Genomic DNA, 25,912 nt, shown 5'->3' with positions numbered 1-25,912 from the left:
ATTTATAGACTAGAGAGAAAACAGAATGACTTATAGACTAGAGGAAAAAGAATGATTTATAGAAAAAACTGAATGACTTAGACTAGAGAGAAAACAGAATGACTTATATACTAGAGATAAAACAGAATGACTTATAGACTAAAGAGAAAACTAGGGATGCACCGAATATTCGGCCGCCGAAGATTATCAGCCGAAAATGGTTAAAAATGAATTTTTGGCTTTCGGCCGAATAGGTTTTAGCACTGAAAATATATCACAGAATGTCAAAGAACAGGGTTACGTAATGTTCGTAACCTAAAGTGTTGTTGTGATGACGTAATCAAAATGCGGCTACGTGAGCAGCTTGGCAGCTCTTCCTGCATTCTGCAGCCTGTGATAACTAACTCCTCTTGGGAGTCGCGCTGTTTCTATGTAAACTCTGCGAGCAACGCATCCAATAAATGCGTCTTTAACATGCTTTATATCCTCGCCATTACTATATGCCCGTTGCGGTTAAAACCCGTTTTAACTAACGTTAGCATTAAGCTAGCTAACAATGCTTCCAGTCCTCTTTGACCCGTCTCTCGTAAGCTACGTCATTCCCCGCTAAGTCCTTCAGGCTAGAACGTGTGTGTCTTTCTTTATGCAGATCTTTATGCAGTTTTAAAGCACCTTGGCTTTGTTCTGAATGCACTTTGTTGTAGTTATCCTATAGAGAAAAGAAAATGCACTTGACTTTAATTCAGGACTCCCTGGAAGAAGATATCTTGTATCTCAATGGGACATTCCTGGATAAATAAAGGATAAATAAAATGCACATTTTGTTGTATGCAAAGAGAAAATGTTTTGTACAATCTTTCAGCAGTCAGTCTGGAATTAATGTATGCATTCAAAAGTGCTGAATAAATGTTTTATGGGCCCATAATAGTGATTATTAATATTATTTAAGTTAAGTTTTGCAATAATCATGTCTTTTGCCATAATCAGGTAGCACTTTATTTTTTTTAATACATTATATATATATTTATATTAATCATTTTCGGCCTTTCGGCCAACTGTTTCCTATTTTCGGTATCGGTTTCGGCCAAGAATTTCCCATTCGGTGCATCCCTAGAGAAAACAGAATGACTCAGACATACAAACTCCATCTATTCTCTTTGCTTTACCTGTGGCAATGGGCGGAGACTTCTCACTAAGGGTTGTATGATTGGCTGAGGAGCTATCAGGTGGCTGCTTGTGATCTGTGATTGGCTGTGCTGGTGTTGTGGGTGGGACCTCGGCGCAGTAGTTATGGTGACCTGACTCCTCCCTCTCCACAGTTGGATCTGTAACCATAGCAACCTCCAATCAAAACACTGAAAACGGGGTCGGCTGGGTAGCGCAGAGGACTAAGCACTCGCCTACCACCGCAGACTCTGGGATCGAATCCAGCTGTCAGCGATACCTCTGGCTTGGTCAGTCATCCCTACTAACACAATTGGCAGTGTTAGCGGGTGGGAAGCCGGTGGGGTATGTGTCCTGGTCGTTGTAAACAGCGACTCCTACTGGTCGGTCGGGCGCCTGTTCAGCAGGGAAGGGATCTGGGGGAGATAGTGTGATCTAGGGGTGGACGGTATAAACGGTATACGGTATAAACGGTATGAATTTGCTCTACGGTATGGATTTTGACTATACCGTGTAACCGGTAGAGAAGCTCTAAAATAGCAATGACGTCATGTAACCACAGCGCGACTATTTCACTCTCATTTGCCCCTAAAATAGATAGAATTAGTCATAGATAATAGATATGTGCGAACTGGAAAAAGTTATTTAGGAGGCTTCGCGCAGTGGGCGTGCCAGCCCCTACCGCACGCATGTAAACACGGGTCTAGTAGTCTAGTGGGACGGGACACGGGAGGACGGCAGCGTCTCCCTGAGCTAACGTTAGCTTAGCTACCGTTACAAAATGACCCAGTCAACTATTCACTTTTAGTTTAATACATGATGAGGCATTGTCTAACCGAACGGTATCTAGTCGGCCAGCTACCGATAGCTCCTGACATCAACAAACGCTCCACAAAGTCTAGTAGAGACGTGTATGCTACCTGTTAGCTGTTAGCTCAAGTTAGCGCAAGTTAGTTCACCGTTCAAAACGAAATGAACTAAATAATTCACTGAGGTGTTGTATTAACATTATATATCCGGCTAGCAGTAGCTACAGATAGCTCCTGATATCAATGTCTTATAACACTGATTCGATGCGTATTCGAGCTGAGGGCTTGCTGAGCACAGTTAAGTAACGTTATACCAATAGGGTCCAGGTGCAGCGCCGGAGAATCCTGGCCGTAGCTCTGCTCGAGGCTACTTGAGTATAGGTCCAGGTGCAGCTCCGGAGAATCCTGGCCATAGCTGGAGGCTACTAGAGTACACACAGACAGTGGAGCTTGTTGCGTGGTGGCGATGTCTCGCAGATAATACAAGTACAAGTCTAATTATATAATATATATATTTTATAAAATTATATAAAATTAAATTAATTTTTTTTATCAAAAACGATGATACCGTGATATATACCGTTACCGTCTATGCTTCAAATTATACCGTGATATAAATTTTAGACCATACCGTCCACCCCTAGTGTGATCCTCCCACGCGTTACACTCCCCCAATGAGAGTCCTCGCTGTCAGGTGAAAAGAAGCGGCTGGCTGACTCCACATGTATCGGAGGAAGGCATGTGGTAGTCTTCTCCCTCCCCAGGCCGACAGTAGGGGGCAAAAGCGTGCAACGACAAGGAAGGGAATTGGCATAACGACTAAATTGGGATGGGAGAAAAATACGAAAAATAGGGGGAGAAAAAATAGATAAAAAAAAAACACTGAAAACAATTTGTAGAACCCTGGAGAGCACATGTATTTAAAGACAGACATTTCAACACATGGTACTGTACATCTTCATGAGAGTCACAGTACTGAGGAGACATTAATTCTCTTAGGGTGCTTTCTCACTCACCATTCGGGTCCGTTCCGGTCCGTACCGTCCTCATTCCGGGTTAGGGTGCGAACTCCCCCCCCCCCCCCTCCCCCCTCTAGTTTGTGTACACACTTCAGTCTTGGTTCGCTCCGGGTTCTGTTTACGGTTTGCGTTTTGAGCGTGTATGCTTGCCGTAGGCGATGATGTCACGCTCGAAAACATAAACACAGGAAGTGTTAACACTTTGGCTGCCATGGGTTAAATTCATTATCAACCGTAGGTTGCCGGCTCTATTTGTCTATAGAGAAAGTCCCCTTCTTTGCAGGGCTACAACTTTTTAAATTCTATTGCTACATTGCCATTATTAGGGCCCATTCAAAGTCCTATATGTATTGTTCATTGTGTAGCAACGTTAAACTTTTTCATTCACATATTCATAGTAAAGTATGGTCTAATGTATAAGTATGTTTTCATCTCTTTCTGCAGCTTTCTCCAGAACGTGATCTATAGCCCCAAATACATTATATTGATGATGCAATACAGTTTTATGGCAATCAGCGCGATATAAAAAATTCCAACTAGACGTACTTCTAGAAGTTACTACACGTCATCTGATGTTGACCGGATGGGCTAGGGGGCGTTTATAATTCCGTGGGCAGCGTTATACCAATCATCTAATGTGGGTCAAATGTTGATAATAGCAGTTAGTATCGAAGACGGTAACTTTACACGCTAAAACTCACCCCAGTCTCCGCGCGCCGTTGGGCGATCATCGTAGAGTAGAAATGTTATCATTATGGGATGTAGATTTACCCGGTCCATCTCCAGCTTGTATAATGGTATATACGTCCAAATCATGTTGTTTATCGAGTTATTGGCAATCGATCGCTATGTAGTGTGTCGAGATCGAGTCCCGGGACCTATTAGCGAGTGCCCGGAAGTAATACGGCCGTCCAGCACAACCTCTACGGCACTTCCTGTTAAGCGATTGCGCCGATCGGCCACCAGATGGCGCTCCTGAACCGCCAGAGAGCTCAGTGGGTCCTCCTGGTGGATCTCAGGCCAGCGGAGGGGACATATGAATCCGATCCCAGATTTTTGAAATATTGATATTAAAGACGCTGTAAGGCGTCTTCGGCAACTTGAGCATGGCCGGGAATGACGTGTTTAGGCGTTTCCCGGCACCCAAAGTGTTAACATGGCGGTGGAGACTGGATGCTGATATAAAATAAACAAATAACCAATAAATATGAAGTTATATTTGAACCTCTGTTGTCAAGCCTCGTCAATATAACCCACCCCCTTTTCTCACGAATGGATGGTGTTGTAGAGTCCGCTTTTGAGCGTTTCCCAGGGCTAACGCTAGTTAGCTTAGCCTGTTCAGCAGCTAACATTATCCCATCGCTCGTGGCAATTATATTGAATGGCATTGATCTACCTGTCGATCACGGCCGACTGGTTGGGCACCACTGGTCTATAGAAATAAATGCATTCGAACAAGAAAGTATAGACGACATAGCAATGGCTAACGCTAAGCTAACGCTAGTAGAAATAAATAAATGCATTCGAACAAGAAACCAATGTATAGACATAGCAATGGCAAACAAAATTGCCAGGCCTAATACGAAGGGAAGTGTGCTTTGTGTAACGTGGCTTCATGTTTTCATCCACTGAGCTGTGAGGCTCCACATGCTTGTTTTTGGTTGAGGTCTGAACTCGCAAATTGACCATAAATATCGTTTTTGTGGGTATTGTCCAGTTGTTGCTGTGTGGTTTTATCTGCCCAAAATTCAAGCAAGCATGAAAGCATTACAGTAACAACGTTGTGTGTGTCACGCCCCCCGCTCCCACTGGCCCGCACCCGAGACCACCTATTTCATCGGTCCAGGTTCAGCGCCCCCGGGGACGAATCAGCGGGGGACGGGGACGGGGACGGGGGGGGGAGCGTTCTCACTCAGACAGACACACCCTTTTCTGGTTCGACCCGGCGCTGATTCGACCCCGAATGGTGAGTGAGAAAGGGCCCTGACATCCCATAATTAGGGATTTACTACTCCCTACTCCCTCACAAATACACAGTATATACTACGATATATATTATCGATACTCTTATCTCTTATTATTTTGCAAGATATTTTTTTAATTAAGAACAGAATCGACATTGCTTTATTATTTGTATTTAGTATTAAGTTGTATGCAGTGATAAGCGGTCTTTCCCTGCGGAACACAAGTTACTTAACGTTACACGGGTCGTGCTATGCATGCTTAGCTTGCCAACGATAGCAGTGTAACTTAATGTTACACACGTCGCGCTATGCATGCTTAGCTTGCTAACGTTAAGATAGGAGATAGCAGTGTAACTTAATGTTACACAGGTCGCGCTATGCATGCTTTTTTCGAACGTTTCATTCTCCACTATGATGAGCTCTGCTCTGCTTCGGCACGGACAGCTGCACCTCTCAAGTACATGAAGTACCTGTATGTGCATGTGAGTGTGAGCGACTAGAGTAGCGCGAGTGTGTAACTCCAGCCCCGCTCCGGGCAGACGGAGAGAGACCGAGGGAGGAGAGATATAACAAGATAACAAGATTAGTTCACAACGTTTAAATTCCTCGAAAAAAAGGAGTGAAATGGGAATTAAAGGGTTGAAATCAGTACTTGCATGGGTGCCCCCAAATATTTGTCTGTATTCACACAGGCAAAATTCTGGCGCAATATGTGATGACCTCGTCGCACTGTACAGCCCAGTACTCAACAATACATTTTTAAATGGCCAAGAAGCAGCCGTTGATTTGTGTTTAAATGCTAACTGTAAATGGAGGGCATGGTCCGAAATTACAATTGCTTCATATCCACATTGACATGTAGCAGAAGTCTGGCTAGAAAATCATCTGTGAATATGATTGGTGGGCAGGAGAGAAGAAAAAAAGGTTTCAGCTGGACAGGTTTTTAAATCGCCAAGGCCTTTAAATCTCCAAGGCTCAACAATCATATATTCTTTCAAAAAATATTCTGTATTCCTTGCTGATCTAGAAAGTGGTTGATTCGTTTTCGAGGATCTGTCTAATTCTGGATTTAGGACACAATTGAAGTCTCCCCCATAATGACATAATGAGAGTTTAAATTAGGGATTGACCCTATCATCACCATAATGATGAGAAAAACAGGAATTGAAATTAGGAGCATATACAGTACACTAACTAGAATAAGTGGAACATTGTATAGCTTCCACACTCCCCACACACTATATATATATATATATATATATATATATATATATATATATATATATATATATATATATAACAGTATGTACAGTATGTCCTCCATGCTCTGTAAATAACTTATGTACATATACCGATATGCCCTAACATGTTACTTGTTTATTGCACAATGTTACTTGCTTATTGCACAATGTTGATTCTATTATATGTTATTTGCACATCGTTGCGGGCAAGACCACCTGCATTTCATTGTATACTTGTATGCCGTGACAAATAAATCTCTTGACTTGACTTGACTTGATTATGTGATGGTACTTGTCTTTTGCAACACAAATTAGACTGTGGTGTAACTTTTTCCATGTAATTTCATTGTGCAGCTTTCATTTAAAACGCTCCATTCTCATTCCCCTGGCAAATTCATCATGCAGCAATGTGCAATTTCTATACTTATTGTAAAATGTTTTTAGCAACAGGATCCCTTTGTGTGAATTCAGACAGATAGTTAATAGACCTTAATATACCTTCTCTATGGTTTGGCATGGGTCCAGGGCAGGCTGGTAATCTAACACAGTAACTCACTCACGTTATTTTTTTCCATAGCCGCATTTCTCGGAGACGCTCTCTGATTGGCCGACGCCCGTTTCTACACTGGTTAAGCTTAGGCACTCTTTCGAAATTGGTTACGGTTAGAGTTTGTCTTAGAGTGTGACGGCAAGTTCTTTCGACGGTTAAGCTTAGGCACTCTTTCGAAGTTGGTTAAGGTTAGAGTTTGTCTTAGAGCGATATAACGCCAGGTAGTTTGCAAGCTGTTCGACGCGGAAATGGGCAAAGACACAGCTCGTCACGCGATTGGGCAAACATGTCAGTGGCCAATCAGAGAGCGTCTCCGAGAAATGCGGCTACGAAAAAAAATAACGCAACGCACTCACCCTCTGGGTTGCTGGGGTCAAAGGTCAGGTCAGAGGTGGTTGCTAAGCGCTGGGAGCGTCGTCTCTGGCTAGAAGAGGGGAAGGCTGAGAGGCACAGAGTGAGGACATGTTAAGACATGTTAGGATACATTAGGACAATGTTAAGGCCATGTTAGGATACATTAGGACATCCTAGGATAAATTAAAACATGTTAGGACACGTTAAAACATGTTACGATACATTAGGACACATTCAAAGATGTTAGGATACATTATGACACAATATGATAAAAAAATATATATATATTAGGATACATTTGATTAGGACATATTAACCTCTTAAGCCCGGAGCCTATTTTCTGAAAATCCGCATAAAATGCATACCTAAGTAAATGGAATATTGCTCCACTTCTACAAGGACCATTTGCATATTCTTGGTATCTAGGGACATCTATGGACCTCATCTTTGACAGTGAATAACACCATGCTAATAATGACCAAACATTAAAGACTGCCACTGATCTCGTTCAGTACCTTCTTTTTTTTTTAAACTTTGACCAGTCAGCTGGTTCTTTTAGCGTTTATCGCTTTTTCTGGTCAAGCATGACCGACAGAAACAGTTTTTTTTTTATTTTTTTTTTATTATCTTTCTTCCCCTCCTTTTTTCCCGATTTTTCTCCCATCCCACCCTTCCTGGTTGTTGCGTACTTTCCCCTACTGTTGGTCCGGGAGACCGGAGACTGTCACATGCTTTCCTCCCACGCATGTGCAGCCTGGGGCAGGCCAACCTGGCCGCGCAGGTTCTCACCGGGGAGAGTGTAGCGTGTGGGAGGCCACACTATCTCTCCTCAGATCCAACCCTCGCTGAGCAGGCGCCCCGACCGAACTGTAGGGGTCGCTGTCCACAACGCCCAGGACCCACCCTTCAGCTTCCCACCCCCTGATACAGCCAATTGTATCAGCGTGAGAGGACAGCCAAGCTGATAGCAACGCCGGGAGCTGGATTCGAACAGGCGAATCCTAGTGTCTCCCGGTGTTGGTGACGAACGTAATCTCCGTGCGCCACCTGCCCCCCCCTGACAGAAACAGGTTGAATGGGGTATAGATCGGGGGAAAGACACTCTGAGAAAATACGGCGAGTCCGGGAGTCGAACTCGTGTACCCCAGATCCGTGACGCGCACGGTTGTCCCCGACGCCGAAATAGCATCCGAGGTACGCGAGCTACTGGAGCTCCCCGTTCAGTACCTTCTTGAGATCATGTGTACAAAAAAAATTTAAGGAAATGAATAAAGGGAAGATGATTAAACAGAAGGTTCTGTAGATACAGTACTGAATTCTCCCATCCGGACCAATGCAATTTGAAATATTATTATAGAATAGCAGGCTTATAATTACCTTACAGCCAATTCACACATTTATATATACATATATTATCTTTCAAATGGCCGAGTTCAATTTGGATTTAGTATCACCAGGCGTGCATAAGAACAGATAATGTAATCTACTGTAATCTACTGTACTTTTTTATTTTCACCACGGTGCAACCGTTTTGAAACTAATTTCAGATCTAATTGTTGCTGCATGCTAACAATAGGGAAGAGAAACTAACGTTTCAATTTGCGTTTCAATATTTGTCAATAACGTTACGTTTTGTGGTATATTATCCCGAATAATAAGAGTTATTAAAAAAAAATCATACAGAACTATGAACCTTGAACCCCATAGATCTTTTCAGGAAGTGTAGTTTTGAAAAATTCTATGGATGTCCGCTACAAAATGACTGCAAAAAACTACAATTCCCATGATTCAAGGTTTTCCAAAATGGTCGCCTCTCATAATAAACAGACACTTCTAAAAGGAAAATCTATCTAATAACACTTTAACCTATTCATAAACTAACGTATTGATGATAATATACATTATAAATGCTGTTGTGACATGGTTATGATGTTTATACTTGAATACGTTTGACCAAAAAAACGATACTTTTGTAGAACATTCTGGGGATATTGATTTATGACATGATGTCATTTTGGGACCGGTACCGGTCCCGTCGGGTGGAAGAGGTTAAAACATTAGGACACATTAAGTAAGGGATAATACCAGATGCGCTACATTAACATGTTTTAACCTCTTAACACATTCTGTGCCAAAAACGTAAAAAGTATTTTTGGCGGACAACCGTAGAGTGCCAAAAACGTAAAAAGTAGTTTTTGGATCGTTTGTTCTTTTTACTTTGATCCCCGCTCTACAGACTTGCCCAGAGCGCTCTGCATCATTTTCTTCCATCCACACACATTAGAACTGCAATGCTGATCGACTATCACCAGGTGGCGGTATCGTCCGTGTCTGAACTGCCATGGCTTGTGTTGAATCACACTCTTAACTTTAATTTCTGCTTGGCCAGTGGCCACTCCGCCTGCTGGGACATAGATTCACATTGATCGCCTAGAAATTCCGGTTGCCTAAGCGTAGTTGACCATCGAAACATAGACATCTACACTGGTAATCGCGATGGCGATGCGATCACTTGGAATTATTCTTCTTGCGCTGGGTGGCGCAGCGGACATTGCGCTCGTCACCAACGCAAGAGACACCGGGTTCGACTCCGGCTGTCGGCGTTGCCTCCGGCTTGGGCCAGTCGTCATACTAACTCAATTGGCAGAGTTTGCGGGTGGAAGTCGATGGGTGGTAATCTGGATGTTGTGGACAGCGACTCCTACAGGTCGGTTGGGGACGCCTGCACAGCAGAGACAGGAAATGGCGGGGGTAGTGTGAGCCTCCCACACGTTACACCTCGCCAATGAGAGTCCGCGCTGGCAGGTGAAAAGATGCGACAGGCTGCCTCCTCATGTATCGGAGGGGACACGTGATGCGAGGCTTCTATCCTCCCTACAACCGGCCAGTGGGGGGCATATGCGAGCAACGTTCAAGACAGGGGAGGGGAGAATTGGAACAGCAGGCAATTGGGATGGGAGAAAAATATAAAAAAAGAGAAAAAAGTTTTTTTTTTTTTTATTCTTGGAATACCTTCTGGCTAAGGTAAGGTACATTCTATGTCTATTTTACCGAATCTGAAACGTGTTTTTCTAACGATCACAGTTCTGTGTTTCACCGGACAAAAAACATGCTCTGCAAACGTGATCATAGTTTTGAGTTAAACCCCCCCCCCCGTGATGATTTTGTGATGATACATATATACATGCCATATACCTTTGATTTGGGAGTATTCTGGGTTTCAGGGGATCAGCCAGAACGGTTTGGGCTTATTGCACATAACGTGCTTTATCTCAGGATCTATGAAAAAATACTAAGATAAGATAAGAGATAAGATAAGATATTCCTTTATTGATCCCCTTGGGGAAATTCAGGCATCATAGCAGCATGGGGGATGGGGGGGTACAGGTAGTAAAAACAACACAAGCAGTGTAAACTATAAAAAATTATCTTGGAAATGCGCAATGTTTAGCGTGTAATAATCTACAAACTACAGCGTGTGGAAACAAACAATTATTCCCATGCTGGACTACAAGTAATGTTTGTCAAAATGAGCCACACCGTGTCTCTACAGCTATAATACAGAACACACACACAGCTTCGCAAACATAGTGCAACGACCACGGAAACGACTAGAAGGCTGGCATTCTAAGGGTAACGATAACCGAATTGCATGGCACTCAAAGTGTTAACAGGCACCCAGAAAAGTGGCCATTTTATTTACTTGAACTTGAGGACAACTTTTTTTTGCAAAGCTTAGCTTTATACTTAATTGACTTCTGGTTTTCGCTCGTCAACTTTCACCTAGATCCCTTATTCGCAACAACAAATTTAATTAAAGGGGAACTATCTTATAAATGGCCTTTTACAGTGGTTTGCATTGTTTTCTAGCAATGTGGGGTTGTACCAACACTGACTAGATGTGAAATTCTCATTCAGTCCCATTCCCCCAGTTCAGATGAGACAAGATCCTCCCCCATTGAACCAAGCCATCCTGAATTGACTCGCTCTCTGACGTGTTGAGGTGCTGATCTGCCACCGCCCGCCCACAATCAACTGTGATACATTTATATGAGCAGCGAGTGGAAATAATGCAGAAGCGGTTATTTAGCAGAGACCTTCAGCTGTTCACACACACACACACACACCGTGAATCACACAGAGAACTAGATAGAACGGGTGGGAGGTAATGGGACTGGGGGGAGCTCTCTCTCTCTCTCTCTCGTATCAGCACTCGCTGTATCACAGTCAACCTGTTGCAAAATATCATAGCGCACGTGTGCGCCCGTATTCCCATCAGTGCAATAATATTCACGGGGGTATATATTGTCATTTGAAATAAGTTACCAATGCAATGCATTGTCCCGTGGGATTATGCCCCCCCCCGCGGCGAAATTAATTAGTCGCTCTCTATCTCTCTCTCTCTCCCCCAAAGGTATCTGCCAGTGCAGGTGGGTGACTGCAGTTGAGTGTTCCATAGACTCACAGGAATAGTGTAAAATTGCCCATATAGTGAAAGAAATAGCAAAATAGTTCCCCTTTAAAATAAGGAGCCTTTATTCATGTTTCCATGCGTTTCACATTCAACATTAACACGTGTGACAATTAATAATAAGAATAATACCTGGCACTAGTTTAGAGGGAGTAGGAACATCACTGTTAAAACCGGAACAGCTGACCTTGCACACTTCAGTGCTCTGCTCTAATAAAGGATAGCTATGTGTCTACATGTTGTTAAGTTTCCATACCAGTATTACTGTTGATTCTGTTATCTGGTCCAGACAGGGGTGTGGTCTCCGAGGCAGACTGAGAGTCCTCCCCCGCTGATATCACATCGCTGACACACCCTGACCCTGCTGTTGGACTGGACATCTAAGAAACAAACACACACACACATTAATCATAACTGATTATAATTTCATATGAAATTCTAAAAGGTGAAAATATCAAAGAAGCAAAGTCAAAGATGCCAGAACAGACTTTTAACACATCTGACTTATTTACCTTTTATACTAATCTTAGGCCCTGTCCACACAAGCGCTGGATTTAATGTAACCGAAGTTTGAAAAAAATAAACGTCTGTCCACACAGGTGAATAACCGCGTTTATTACATGGCGTTTTCACATTCGCCGAAATGCTTGCTTGTGATTGGTCAACAGCCCCCCGACTGCGGTCATTATTTTTCAATAATGGCCGCAGATTTTTCAATAATGACCGCAGAGCGCAGCTGTTCGCAATCAAGCCCACTGACACACACTGTTTCAGTGCAATTAGACACTGCCGGTGTTCTGCCGGCGATGACAGGGGGCGGAGCGACGAGCGGAGCCAGAACGCAGCCAGATTGAACCAGTGTTGCGAGTCGATGTAAAATGAATTAGGTATATTGTTAGTAAGTTAGCCATGTAATAAGCGGGATAATGTCCCACATCAGTGCAGCAAATCAGAGAACACCTGCCGCGGCTGCACTGACAGCGGAGCCAGCCCAGAACAGAGCTGCAGGCTGCCCGCGATAATAATAATCACTTTATTTGGGCTGACAGAGCCACAGAACAACTGCGATTTGTCAAATGAATTAGGTATATTAGTAAGTTAGCCATGTAATAAGCGGGATAATGTATAGCCTACTCGGTCATTGTCGCAAAATAATTGACCTTCACTACGTTTAAAACACCTCGGCGCGGCGCCTCGGTATTTTAAACTCCGTGTCGGTCAATTATTTTGCGACAATGACCTCGTAGCCATACATTATCCCTTACATAACCGCGTACTCACGGCGGCTGGAAAACCAGCAACTGATACATGTAGTACAATGCCAAAGCAGTAGGCGGCGATGTTGTTCAGACATGAAGGCCATTTCAACCAATCAGAAAAGGTTGAACGCTCACTACACTTCCTGCCTAAAACCAAAACGCCATCTTTAAATACCCTTGCGTTAGCCATTAGCCAATGGATCATATATTTTTCAGCAAACTGCAATAAAAGTGCAATAAACAAACGGATACATTCACTGTGTGTTCTGCCTCTCATTTGTTGATGAAACAAAACCAACAGCAACACAATTTACCACCAAGAGCGGATAGTTTAGTCTTAAAAAAGATCGCCGGTGTTGTTAGCTACATGCTAATGTGAATGGCATTCTCTATGTATATTATATAGCTTACATGCTAACGTAATGTGGTAACGTTAACGCTAGTATAATGAATGGATGCAGACGTTATTTAACACATTGCAGAATGGGTACAATACAATACGGCTCAATACAAACAATTGTTAAGGGGATGCAGTCTGGACTGGGTTCCTTATAACAATAACTTGACAACACATGAGTTGAGTTTAGCCGCAGCTACAGGTTTTACTCTGGTCGGGTCAGGAATGCGACAACAGACATCAGTCGATCACAACACTCTTCAACAATACGTTTCGAACAAAAGTTTGTTACAATCATTTTCATATAACGCTACTTGGGACAGCTCTGCTGTAAACACTGGTGTAGCTGGCTCTGCTCTAATCACTCTAACCCGGGCTCGGTTGCTAACTTGCTATTGTTTGCAACAGTCTGCCGTGAACATGGGAAATAATTGCGACAGCTCTGCTGTAAACACTGGGAATAACCTTGGTTGCTATGCCCACACGCACCCGCAAAACCCTGGACTCCGGTTTTCAAAGACCGCGGTTGCAGTGTAGCAAACCCCTGGTTGTGTGTGCCCGAACAGTGCAACTGCGCACATACAATCATGGTTACATTAAATCCAGCGCTCGTGTGGACGGGGCCTTATTTGTTGTTTTAGTGTTCTACTACACTCTGTTGTTTGCCCCTCCCCCTCCTGTAGTTTAACCAAAGACAGTATATATAATGAGATTAGGGGTGGCCGATATTATCAGCCGACCGATATTATCGGCCGATATCGGCAGTAAAATGTGATATCGGAAAACATCGGTATCGGTATAAAAAATAAATAAATAAAATAAAAAAAAAACAATAACAATATTGCATCCAGTGAAATTATTAGTTACCTGAAATTATTCCGTTTTTTTGGGGGGGAAACCCTGCATATATCGGTATCGGTTGATATCGGTTGATATCGGTATCGGAAATTAAGAGTTGGACAATATCGGAATAGGTAAAAAAGCCAATATCGAGCATCCCTAAATGAGATGGATCACTGTGGCAGTTTAACCTCTTAAGCCTGAGCAGTCCGGTACCGGTACGAAATTGATATCATGCCATAAATCCATCTCTACAGAATGTATGAATTCATGTTGCGTTTTTTAAGTAAAGACCCTAACCCTGTCAAAACAGCAGTCAAAGTGTATATGTTTCAGCACTACGTTTGTTTACAAATGATTTGAAGTGTTATTAGTGAAATATGAGTTTATAGAAATCTCAGGGCATCGGGCGGCTACGTGGCGTAGTGGGCAAGGCGCTCGCCACGAATGCGGAGACGCTGGGCTCGCCTGTTCGAGCCCAGCGCTCCACATTGCTTTCAGTTTAGCTGGTCGTTCATACTAATACACATTGGCCGTATTAGGGGGTGGGAAACTGATGGGTGGGGATCGGGCGTTGTGGACAGCGACTCCTACAGGTCGGTTGGTGCGCCTGTGCAGTAGAATCAGGAAGTGTCGGGGGCAGCGTGAGCCTCCCACGCGTACTCCTCGCCACTGAGAGATCGAGCTGCGCAGGTGAAAAGATGCGACTGCTGTTACCTCAAGTACCGGAGGGGACTTGTGCTATGTATGACTTAGTCCACATTGCAGCCGGCTTGTGGGAGGCAAGAAACAGCGTTCGTGACAGGGGAGGGTTGAATTGGATGATACGAAATTGGGATGGGAGAAAATATAGAAAAATGGGAGACAAAGTGGATAAAAAAAAAATAAAAATCTCAGGGCATCGAGTCGGAAAAAGGCGCTTATAGATGCGAGGATTTGGCGCAACCTAACTTGAGTGTAGTCTTTTGAGAGAAGAGACCCAGGGCTTTCGATGGGTTTAAAAAAGAAAAAGATAAAAAAACTACACTTCCCAGCTCACGCCAGCCCCTGTCAATCAGCTGACTTCTAGCGTGGCTTTTTTCTTTCTCTTATTTTTCGGGATCATATCCCACAACCCTGAACGTTATTGCCATAAAACAGAACGCAGTTAGTTTATCTACCTTTCTGTGAACATCTAGCAAAATACAGCATTGCAATCTGATGAAAAATGGCAGAGAAATTTACATATATAATTTATAGAAAAGTAACTGTACTTAGATAGTAGTAGTACTTAGTAGATTTCATCCACAGTTTTTGCTGCACTGTCAGGGCGCCTGGTGATACTAAATCCAGATTGAACTCTGCCATTGGAAAGGGCCCGATCCATAGATGTGTGACTTGGCCATAATAAGGTCATTTATAGGCCTGATATTCTATAATCATATTTCAAAATGTGTCCGGATAGCAGAATTCAGTATTGTATCTACAAAACCTGTTAATCATCTGCCCTTTATTAATTTTCTTAGAGTTTTTGTACACGTGATCTCAAGAAGGTTCTGAATGAGCTCAGTGGCAAATTTCATGTCTGGTAAATTTTAGCATGGTGTTATTCACCGTCAAAAGAAATTATTTTCTCCTTTGGTTCATTACTATTTACGCAAGCCTAGTAACAGACACAATATTTCTGTCACTGGGAATACATTCACTGAGATCCATAGATGTCCGTAGATACCAAGAACATGCAAATGGAATGTAGAAGTGGAGCAATCTTCCATTGACTTAGGTATGTATTTTTAGGCGGGTTTCTGAAAATATGGGTATCGCTGCTGTCGGGACAAAACCTCATAACTCCAAAAACCCAACTTTTCAGCAGATGAAAAAAACTAACACAGATTTGAGGGTGAATAGAGTTAGGAGGTTTAGACAGATGATCGGTTTAATGCTTTTCCATTGTTTAAACTTTGTAAAACCCACACACACATATGGAGGATGATCTACGGAGTTGATTTATATAATAAAAGAAAAATTCGAAAAATGGAGTTATGAGGTTTTGTCCCGACAGCAGCGGTATATATAATGAGATGGATCACTGTGGCAGTTTAACCAGAGAGTCTATATAATGAGATTAGAGGTTACCTGAGCTGGATCTGATTCTTTCTGTTCATCCTCTCCTCCCTCCTCCTCCTCATCTTCCTCATCTTCCTCCTCTGTCTCCTCCTCCTCCTCTGGTCGGCAGCGGCTGCTGTTATTACTGGTTCTAGGTTTGCTGGAGCGAGCCACTGTAGCTGCCTTGACCAGCGCCACCCAGTCCTACAATTATAATAATCATAATCATAATAATCATAATCACAACAATAACAATAGTAGTAATAATAATAACAATAATAATACACCAAAATCAATGGGTTTCTTCCTCTTGGGGTCATGCATGTTCACAGAAAATGTCATTGCAATCCAGCTACATATATATTTTTTTGAGATATGTGAAAACTGATATACACAGACACACAGCCAAATACATAACCTTCTCCAAGGCTCCATGACAACCAGAACTGTGATATGAAGGTAATGATGAGTGTTGTGAACACGGCTCTGACACTAACCTGACCCTTGGCATCTTCTGGCATGGACTTGATGTGAACCCTTTTGATGCTGCGCACCACACCATCATAGAACTGCACTCTGTAGGAACCTACACGCACACACACACATCAGCCAATATGATGTTGAGATTTTTCATGTTGGGATTAACTGGGATTGTGGTCATTGGTAGCTTCAGGTGTAGTTAGATGGGTGTAGCTAGGTGGTTTTAGGTGTAGTTCAATGCGTGTAGCTAGTTCGTTGTAGGTAGTTAGATGTAGCTAGGTGGGTGTATGTAGTTAGGTGTAGGTAGGTGGGTGTAGGTAGTTGGGTGTAGCTAGGTGGTTGTATGTAGTTAGGTGTAGCTAGTTGGGTGTAGGTAGTTGGGTGTAGCTAGGTGGTTGTAGGTAGTTGGGTGTAGCTAGGTGGTTGTATGTAGTTAGGTGTAGCTAGTTGGGTGTAGGTAGTTGGGTGTAGCTAGGTGGTTGTAGGTAGTTGGGTGTAGGTTATTGGTTGTAGGTAGTTGAGTGTAGCTAGGTGGGTGTAGGTAGTTGGGTGTAGCTAGGTGGTTGTAGGTAGTTTGGTGTAGCTAGGTGTTTGTAGGTAGTTTGGTGTAGCTAGGTGTTTGTAGGTAGTTTGTTGTAGCTAGGTGGTTGTAGGTAGTTGAGTGTAGCTAGGTGGTTGTAGGTCATTGGGTGTAGCTAGGTGGTTGTAGGTTGTTGGGTGTAGCTAGGTGGTTGTAGGTAGTTGGGTGTAGCTAGGTGGTTGTAGGTAGTTTGGTGTAGCTAGGTGGGTGTAGGTAGTTGAGTGTAGCTAGGTGGTTGTAGGTAATTGTGTAGCTAGGTGGGTGTAGGTAGTTGAGTGTAGCTAGGTGGTTGTAGGTAATTGTGTAGCTAGGTGGTTGTAGGTAGTTGTGTAGCTAGGTGGGTGTAGGTAGTTGTGTGTAGCTAGGTGGTTGTAGGTAGTTGTGTGTAGCTAGGTGGTTGTAGGTAGTTGTGTGTAGCTAGGTGGTTGTAGGTAGTTGGATGTAGCTAGGTGGTTGTAGGTAGTTGTGTGTAGCTAGGTGGTTATAGGTAGTTGGATGTAGCTAGGTGGTTGTAGGTAGTTGGGTGTTGCTAGGTAGATTAAATGTAGACTGACCATCCTTGTTGACAGCCTCTATTTTAGCAGGGTAGTAGCGACAGTCTGTCCACCGAGCCAGAACCTCACCACCCTGCATCTCCTATACACACACACACACACACACACAACACACAACACACACACACCTGTGTCAGTGGCACCCAGTTGAAGTAGTGTGTGTGTGTGTGTGTGTGTGTGTGTGTGTGTGTGTGTGTGTGTGTGTGTGTGTGTGTGTGTGTGTGTGCGCGTGTGTCAGGGGTTCTCAAACATTTGTATACCGCGACCCCATTTTATTTAGAATATTTTTTTGGGAACCACACACTTAACACATTGTGCGCTATAAACGGCGTAAGTAGTTATTGCCCACCATGCGTTGAACGCCAACAACGGCGTAAATCGTTATTGGGATCAATATTTAATTTTTTTCGCCATGGCATTCATAATTCATCCAGCCTCCCTCCGGATTGCAGCGGCCCCCTGTCTGAGATTGCAACGCCTCAATACCGCCGCCTGGTGGATGGTCGGTCGAGTTACACTCACACCAAACCGGAAGTGGCGATCCTCCGCCAGAGATATATTGTGGCATGGATCAATATACACACTAAGTGGCGCAGTGGGCAAGGCGCTCGCCACTAACGCAGGAGATGCTGGGTTCGAGCCCAGCTCTCGGTGTTGCTACCAGCTTGGCTGGTCGTTCATACTAACACAATTGGCAGTGTTAGGGGTGGGAAAACTGGTGGGTGGGGATTGGACGTTGTGGACAGCGACTCCTACAGGTCAGTTGGTGTGCCTGTACAGCAGAATCAGGAAGTAACGGGGGCAGCGTGAGCCTCCCATGCGTTACTCCTCGCCACTGAGAGATCGCGCTGTACAGGTGAAAAGATGCGACAGTTGCCTCCTCGTATAGGAGGGGACACGTGATGCAAGGCTTGGTCCTCACTGCAGCCGACCAGTGGGAGGCAATCTAGCAATGTTCGAGACAGGGGAGGGGAGAATTGAAGGGAAAATTGGCGAGGCGAAATTGGGATGGGAGAAAAATAGAAAATAAGGAGAAAAAGTGGATAAAAAAATATATATATACACACTCGAGTGCATTTGGATCGCTTTCTAAACGCAATAATCTATATGATTTCGGCGTTTATTGCGCCATACAAACCAGAAATGGATCTAGGAGATCGACGTCAAATAATTGGGATCTTTTTCCTCCAGTCTCATCGGCGAACGGTAAGAGGACACTAATGTTATTTTCAGCCCGATTGTCCATTTCTTTGTTTGCAATCAGTCTGATCAATATATCAACCCATACTAAATAAAGCCGTTACTGACGATCAAGGAATTATAAACGACCCCCCACCCCCTTTCCTTCACGCATGATGAAGCATAATGTATACCGACCATATACATTTGAATTTTTTAATATAGCGTGTATAGGAAAGAAACGCCAATCGATAATCTATCATATGCGTCAGGGCCTATAACTAGCGTTTTTGGAATTACAGCAGAAAAGCTTAAAACATACTTATATTCTCGACGGTATTAACACAACAATGTATGAATGAAAAAATATAACGTTCCCACATCCGGAACGATAGATAATCGATGTTGAATGGGCCATAGTAATGCAGATATAGCTATAATATTTAAAAAGTTATAGCCCTGCAAAGAAGGTAAACATCTCCATAGGCTTACAGCGGTGGCAGACTAGGTATAATGATGGGCATACTGCGTGGCAATCAATGTGTTAATGTATCGTGGAATTTCAACGTGGAATTAAGGAATATCAAAATAAGAGCACACGTTGAACTTGATTATGCATATTTATTAATACACATTTATAAAACGAGGCATATTTAGCCAGAATATGTTGCCAGAACATTAAAAAATAATATATATATTTAAAAAAAGAAATTTTACTCGCCAAAGCGCTGTCACCTACCTGCGACCCCACTTTGGGTCACGACCCGTAGTTTGAGAACCACTGTATTAGATCATGATTACGCTAGCTAGCTAGTGTTTCAGTCGGGTGAGAAATCATAACGTGGCGTGCAGACTGCCGGTTGGACAGACAGATAAACGTTCATTTTTGAACATGGGAATTCGTTTTTTATGATAAATTCATGATCAATACATTATTTTGGGGAAAAACAATCATTTTATTCTGTACCTTTCTAAAAGCTCTGTGGATGCATTTCTTTTTTATATATATAAGTATTTATCAATATCTACATAATAGTTGTATCTATGGAACCTTTAATGAAAATGAAGACCCACAGTTAACATGTTATTTATATCAGATGTGGTGAGTTTGAATAGGTCAGCATGTTATCAATATAACATGTAGTGAGAGTGAGTTTGAACAGGTTAGCATGTTATTAATATCAGATGTGGTGAGTTTGAACAGGTTAGCATGTTATTAATATCAGATGTGGTGAGTTTGAACAGGTTAGCATGTTATTAATATCAGATGTGGTGAGTTTGAACAGGTTAGCATGTTATTAATATCAGATGTGGTGAGTTTGAACAGGTTAACATGTTATTTATATTAGATGTGGTGAGTTTGAACAGGTTAGCATGTTATTAATATCAGATGTGGTGAGTTTGAACAGGTTAGCATGTTATTAATATCATATGTGGTGAGTTTGAACAGGTTGGAATGTTATTAATTATTATAATTATTAAAATAGGTATATTGTCAGATAAACTGGTAGATGCAGTATCTCTATACAGGGTCTGATATTTGAACTGAATGACACGCAACCCAGCTGGATACCAGATACAGCCATACAATATATGAATGTAAGTTGCTGATAAACCTCCTATCCCCCTATTCCAACACCAGGACCCTCATTTATCAACAGTTCTTAGAAAGTGTTCTACTTTCGTTCGTAAGCACAGAATTTAGAATGTGTGTACGCACAAAAAAATCCGGATTTATCAACCGTGCGTACACGGGTCCTACGCACACTCCATGTTGATAAATACCTCTTTGTTCTACCGTCAATGCTCGTGCACGATTATCCATATATGGTAATGAAACACCCCCCATGGGATGTGAAATAATGGACTAACCCGAGCGAACTATGAGAAACTCCACAAGCGAGATTGTTCACTGAGGCGCTGCCGAACCAAGAAGACACAACCCGTGTTATGGGATACATAAAAGGCTGGCGGACTTGTACATGGTGATGTCAGATATCAACGGCTCCCTAAGATCATTGCTGCAATTCTGCCTGGACAGCTCAAAATACGAATAAAGACCGTTCGTTAACCACTGTTTGGCATTGGTGTGTCATTATTATAACCATGCTGGAATATGAATGCCTTTATTCGTGTAGTTCAATTGGCTACCGGGTATAATATGATTTGTAGAGGCATATGATACAATCTATTTTGTTGTCGGTATTAGGTAGCCTATATGAATTACATATAATAGCAGCCATAGCTAACTTTTTTTTTTTTACTTTTAATTTTTCACTCATTCCATAAGGACGTAGAATAAACATTTAATTTTTTTTTTAATTGTCCATTTGCATGTTCTTGGTATCTGAATCTAGGGACATATATGGATCATGTCAGAAATAGTGTCTGTTACTAGGCTTGAATAAATTGTAATGAACCAAAGGAGAATATCAATTCTATTAAAAAAGATTTAATTATCTTTGACTGTGAATAACACCATGCTAAAATTTACCAGACCTGAAAAATCTAAGCAAATGAATAAAGGGAAGATGATTAAACAGAAGGTTTTGTAGATACAGTACTGAATTCTGCCATCTTTTTTATAATGTAAATTTCTCCAGCATTGTTCATCGTATTGCAACACCGTTTTTTGCAAGACGTTCACAGAAAGGTAGAGAAACTAACTGTGTTCTGTTTTATGGCAATAACGTTCAGGTTTGTGGGAGATAATCCCAAAAAATAAGAGAAATAAAAAAGTTAATCCAGAAGTCAGATGATTGACAGGGGCTGGTGTGAGCTGGGTAGGGTAGTTTTTCTAAATTCGAAAGCCCTGAGTCTCTTCCTTCAAAAGACTACACTCACTTTTGGCTGTGCCACTTCCTCCTGTCAATATGCGCCGGTTTCCGACTCAATGCCCTGAGATTTCTATAATCTTATATTTCACTAATAACAGTTAAAATAATTGGTAAACAAACGTAATGCTGAAAATATACACTTTTACTGTATATCTCTGGCTTAAGAGGTTAACCCTGTGAGGCCCAAATTAAAAAGACATTAGCAACTTCAGAGGCCAGAGGGTGGGACATATAAACACATTTACTATCAAATAGCATTGTGAGGCTGAACAACAGGACCAATTGACTATACATGTGCTTAACATTTTTTAAATAAACATTATTTTTTTAAATGGCTAAAAGTGATTTTGTAATTTTGCAACCGTGGGTCTCACAGGGTACTTTTAACCCTGTGAGGCCCAAATAAAAAAGACATTAGCAACTTCAGAGGCCAGAGGGTGAGACCTATAAACACATGAAGGGTGCAGTGAGAAACGCTGGTATATGGTGTGGCTCTTTGTGGTACCACAGTAATTTTTGTGGCTCTTAGTCTCTGACTGGTTGGCCACCCCTGGCCTACATTATGCAACTTAACTTGCACATATATAATAACACATGGCACAGCCCTGCGAACCCTGCACAACAGTAAACTAACTTGATCATTAATCTAGCTGTTGTATCTTTACGCTTATGAAAACATTAAATAATATGTATAGGCTATAGGCCGTCGCTTTGCATTAATAGCCTATATTCTCAAATGGCAATTAATGGCTATCCGACTCCTTGCTATCCTCGCTGACGGACCAGTATACCTTATATCATATCATATTCCTATATGTCTCCCAGGAATCGTGGGGCTCTGGCGAATAAAGGTTGGGAAGACCCTGCTATAATAGCCCATCCTTTATAATGACTGTTATAGGCTATTTCATTTACAGTTTACTCTTATCAGCCTACCCAGCATGTAATACGTTCTTTGTTAGAACTCAACTCGTTATTATTTTGCGCATAGATTGCAGAAATACGGGAACGTTTTGATTTATATTTAAAAGGCTTTGACATTGTAAAACTAAATAAGTGGAATTCTGTAAGCAGAATACAAGTCATATCACCCACACGATATATGCTCTGTATCCAGAGCATGTATGCTTTTCATTCATTTAAGACACATTTATTGCAAGGGTTTTGTATACACATACTACACTCAACAAATAACCTCTGCTCTCGTTGCAATGCGTTTTTTATTCTTTCTAGAAGGGGGAAGAACACTATATCGTGGGTGTTCATATGACTTGTATTCTGCTTACAGCTTCGAAATTCCACTTGTTTCGTTTAACAATGGCAAAGCCTTTAAAATATAATCAAAACGTTCCTGTATTTCTGCAATCTATGCACAAAATAATAACGAGTTGAGTTATGCGGAGCGCAGTCAGTAGTACACCCCGTATATTCCGATAACGCTATATATAAACCATGCTGCATTCATTCGGAGAGAAAGACCTATTATTCCAAATGCTATTTATAGGGTTTTGACCATAATTACACTACTGTTGCTATTTTACAATGAACTATAATGAATTACGGGGCCATACAGAACACGCCAGTGTTGAAACTAATGCACGGAAGCTTATTTCCGCGTTGTAATATTCATATTCTACCACCGGGCGCCAGCTACGCATGCTCCGAGCTGTGCGTAGATATACGCACAAAGTCAAGCACAAGTTCAAATTGATAAGTCCCACACTTTGCTTAGAAATGATCGTACGCACGGGTTACGCACATATCTGTGCGTACGCAACATTGATAAATGAGGGCCCAGGTCCCGATCACGTGTTGCTTATTAACAGCGGAAGAGTGCAAAAATGCTTCCGCATTCGTCACCGCACGCCACTACGGTAATGCGCCTTTCCTTTCACGCCGCTCAGACAAATGCATATGGCATTTCCGCGTACATTGCAACGAATCACTTGGAACCTCGGCTGTCTTTAACTATGAGTGAACACAACGCAACATTGTAACGTTAACGTGTACTTTACTATGGAATATACATGTATATTATCGCGACGCGTCGTCAGACTAAACAGTGTTGTGAACACAACACATTGTAACGTTAACGTGTACTTTACTATGGAATATACATGTATATTATCGCGACGCGTCGTCACAGACTAAACAGTGTTGTGAACACAACACATTGTAACGTTAACGTGTACTTTACTATGGAATATACATGTATATTATCGCGACGCGTCGTCACAGACTAAACAGTGTTGTGAACACAACACATTGTAACGCTAACGTGTACTTTACTATGGAATATACATGTATATTATCGCGACGCGTCGTCACAGACTAAACAGTGTTGTGAACACAACACATTGTAACGTTAACGTGTACTTTACTATGGAATATACATGTATTGTTAGAAAATGTTTTGGATCTAAATCACTTGGAGTTTGAAAGTGATATCAGAAGAAACTACTCAACCTCGGCTGTCTTTAACTATGAATGAACACAACACTCTAACTCACCATGTTTAGATAATAAAGTACTCAACCTCTACTTGTCTACTGTCTGACTGAACACAACACTCTAACTTACCATGTTTAGATAATGAAGTACTCAACCTCTACTGTATTTAACTATGAGTGAACACAACACTCTAACTTACCATCTTTAGATAATGAAGTACTCAACCTCTACTGTATTTAACTATGAGTGAACACAACACTCTAACTTACCATCTTTAGATAATGAAGTACTCAACCTCTACTGTATTTAACTATGAGTGAACACAACACTCTAACTTACCATCTTTAGATAATGAAGTACTCAACCTCTACTGTATTTAACTATGAGTGAACACAACACTCTAACTTACCATCTTTAGATAATGAAGTACTCAACCTCTACTGTATTTAACTATGAGTGAACACAACACTCTAACTTACCATCTTTAGATAATGATGTACTCAACCTCTACTGTATTTAACTATGAGTGAACACAACACTCTAACTTACCATCTTTAGATAATGAAGTACTCAACCTCTACTGTATTTAACTATGAGTGAACACAGCACTCTAACTTACCATCTTTAGATAATAAAGTATAACCTCTACTGTCTTTAACTATGAAGGAATTACAACCTTTATTTAATGGTTAATATTTTGATAAAAGGTAATTTACTATATTTGTATGGCATTTACACTTAAAGTAGAAAAACAAAAGTAATCTGTAAAATAATAGTGAATTTCCTGTGAAAAAACATTTATTTTTTACAGTGTACGTTACACACACAAATGCTACATTATGACACATTTTACAAAGAAAGGCCTATGTTAAAGTGCAGCTTGGCTTAGAGGATAATGTCTTGTATGAACTACCAGTAATATAAATAATATTAACAACAAAAATGTGTTCCATCTTCATGTCAGATGATTTTCAAAAAGGAAAAAGTACTACGCCTCTGTCGTCTACTCTAAGCCATCCTAGGTTGTCAAAGTGGGCAGGGGTGAGGTGGGTTCTAGACCCATGTTACTGACCAGACACTCTATATCAGTGATGTCTGTTTACTGCAGAGTGGCAGCGCTAACAGAAATAAAAACAACCCAGACCTATGTTAAAGTGCAGCTTGGCTTAGGCGATAATGTCTTGTATGAACTACCAGTAATATAAATAATATTAACAACAAAAATGTGTTCCATCTTCATGTCAGATGATTTTCAAAAAGGAAAATGTACTACGCCTCTGTCGTCTACTCTAAGCCATCCTAGGTTGTCAAAGTGGGCAATCAATCAATCAATCAATCATGTACCTCGGCGCAGCTGAATAACAGTAGGAGTGATCGCCTGCTGCGTCCATCACGTGTATGGTGATTAATATGAACCAAAGTGTGATTAAATTGAACCAAAGCGTGTTAATATGTGTCGAACCAAGCAGGGATCTCATGCGCATGCGCGCACGAGCACCTCGCGGGCACGCCGGTGCACCTGGGCGAAGGAAAAGGAAAGGCGCATTACCGTAGTGGCGTGCGGTGACGAATGCTGAAGCATTTTTGCACTCTTCCGCTGTTAATAAGCAACACGCGTCCCGATCAGAGGTCTAACCTTAAGCTTGGGGGGGGGGGGGGGGGGGGGGGCGTGCCTTTGCTGTAGCAGCCCCTGAACTGT

The 25,912-nt window shown here is 42.0% G+C and overlaps 1 protein-coding gene across 5 annotated transcripts in view; it reads right to left on the bottom strand.

Annotated features, from left to right (window-relative positions):
* Positions 1–25,912, bottom strand: part of phf20l1 (PHD finger protein 20 like 1) — a 78,576-nt gene that overhangs the window by 31,231 nt on the left and 21,433 nt on the right. For 4 of the 5 annotated variants that reach the window (XM_084336269.1, XM_084336271.1, XM_084336270.1 and 1 more), the window contains 6 exons: positions 17,747–17,828; positions 16,630–16,718; positions 16,163–16,336; positions 11,808–11,931; positions 7,083–7,166; positions 1,146–1,304 (listed from right to left, as the gene is read on the bottom strand). In XM_084336269.1, coding sequence (XP_084192395.1) covers positions 1,146–1,304; positions 7,083–7,166; positions 11,808–11,931; positions 16,163–16,336; positions 16,630–16,718; positions 17,747–17,828 — 712 coding nt within the window. The remainder of the gene's footprint in view (positions 1–1,145; positions 1,305–7,082; positions 7,167–11,807; positions 11,932–16,162; positions 16,337–16,629; positions 16,719–17,746; positions 17,829–25,912) is intronic. The other variant, XM_084336273.1, reaches the window with a different exon arrangement.

This window comes from Notolepis coatsorum, assembly GCF_963971535.1.
Source record: "Notolepis coatsorum genome assembly, chromosome: 19".
Classification (NCBI taxonomy): Eukaryota; Metazoa; Chordata; class Actinopteri; order Aulopiformes; family Paralepididae; genus Notolepis; species Notolepis coatsorum.
Note: the sequence above shows the minus strand (reverse complement) of the source record. Positions and strands in the feature narration are given on the sequence as shown.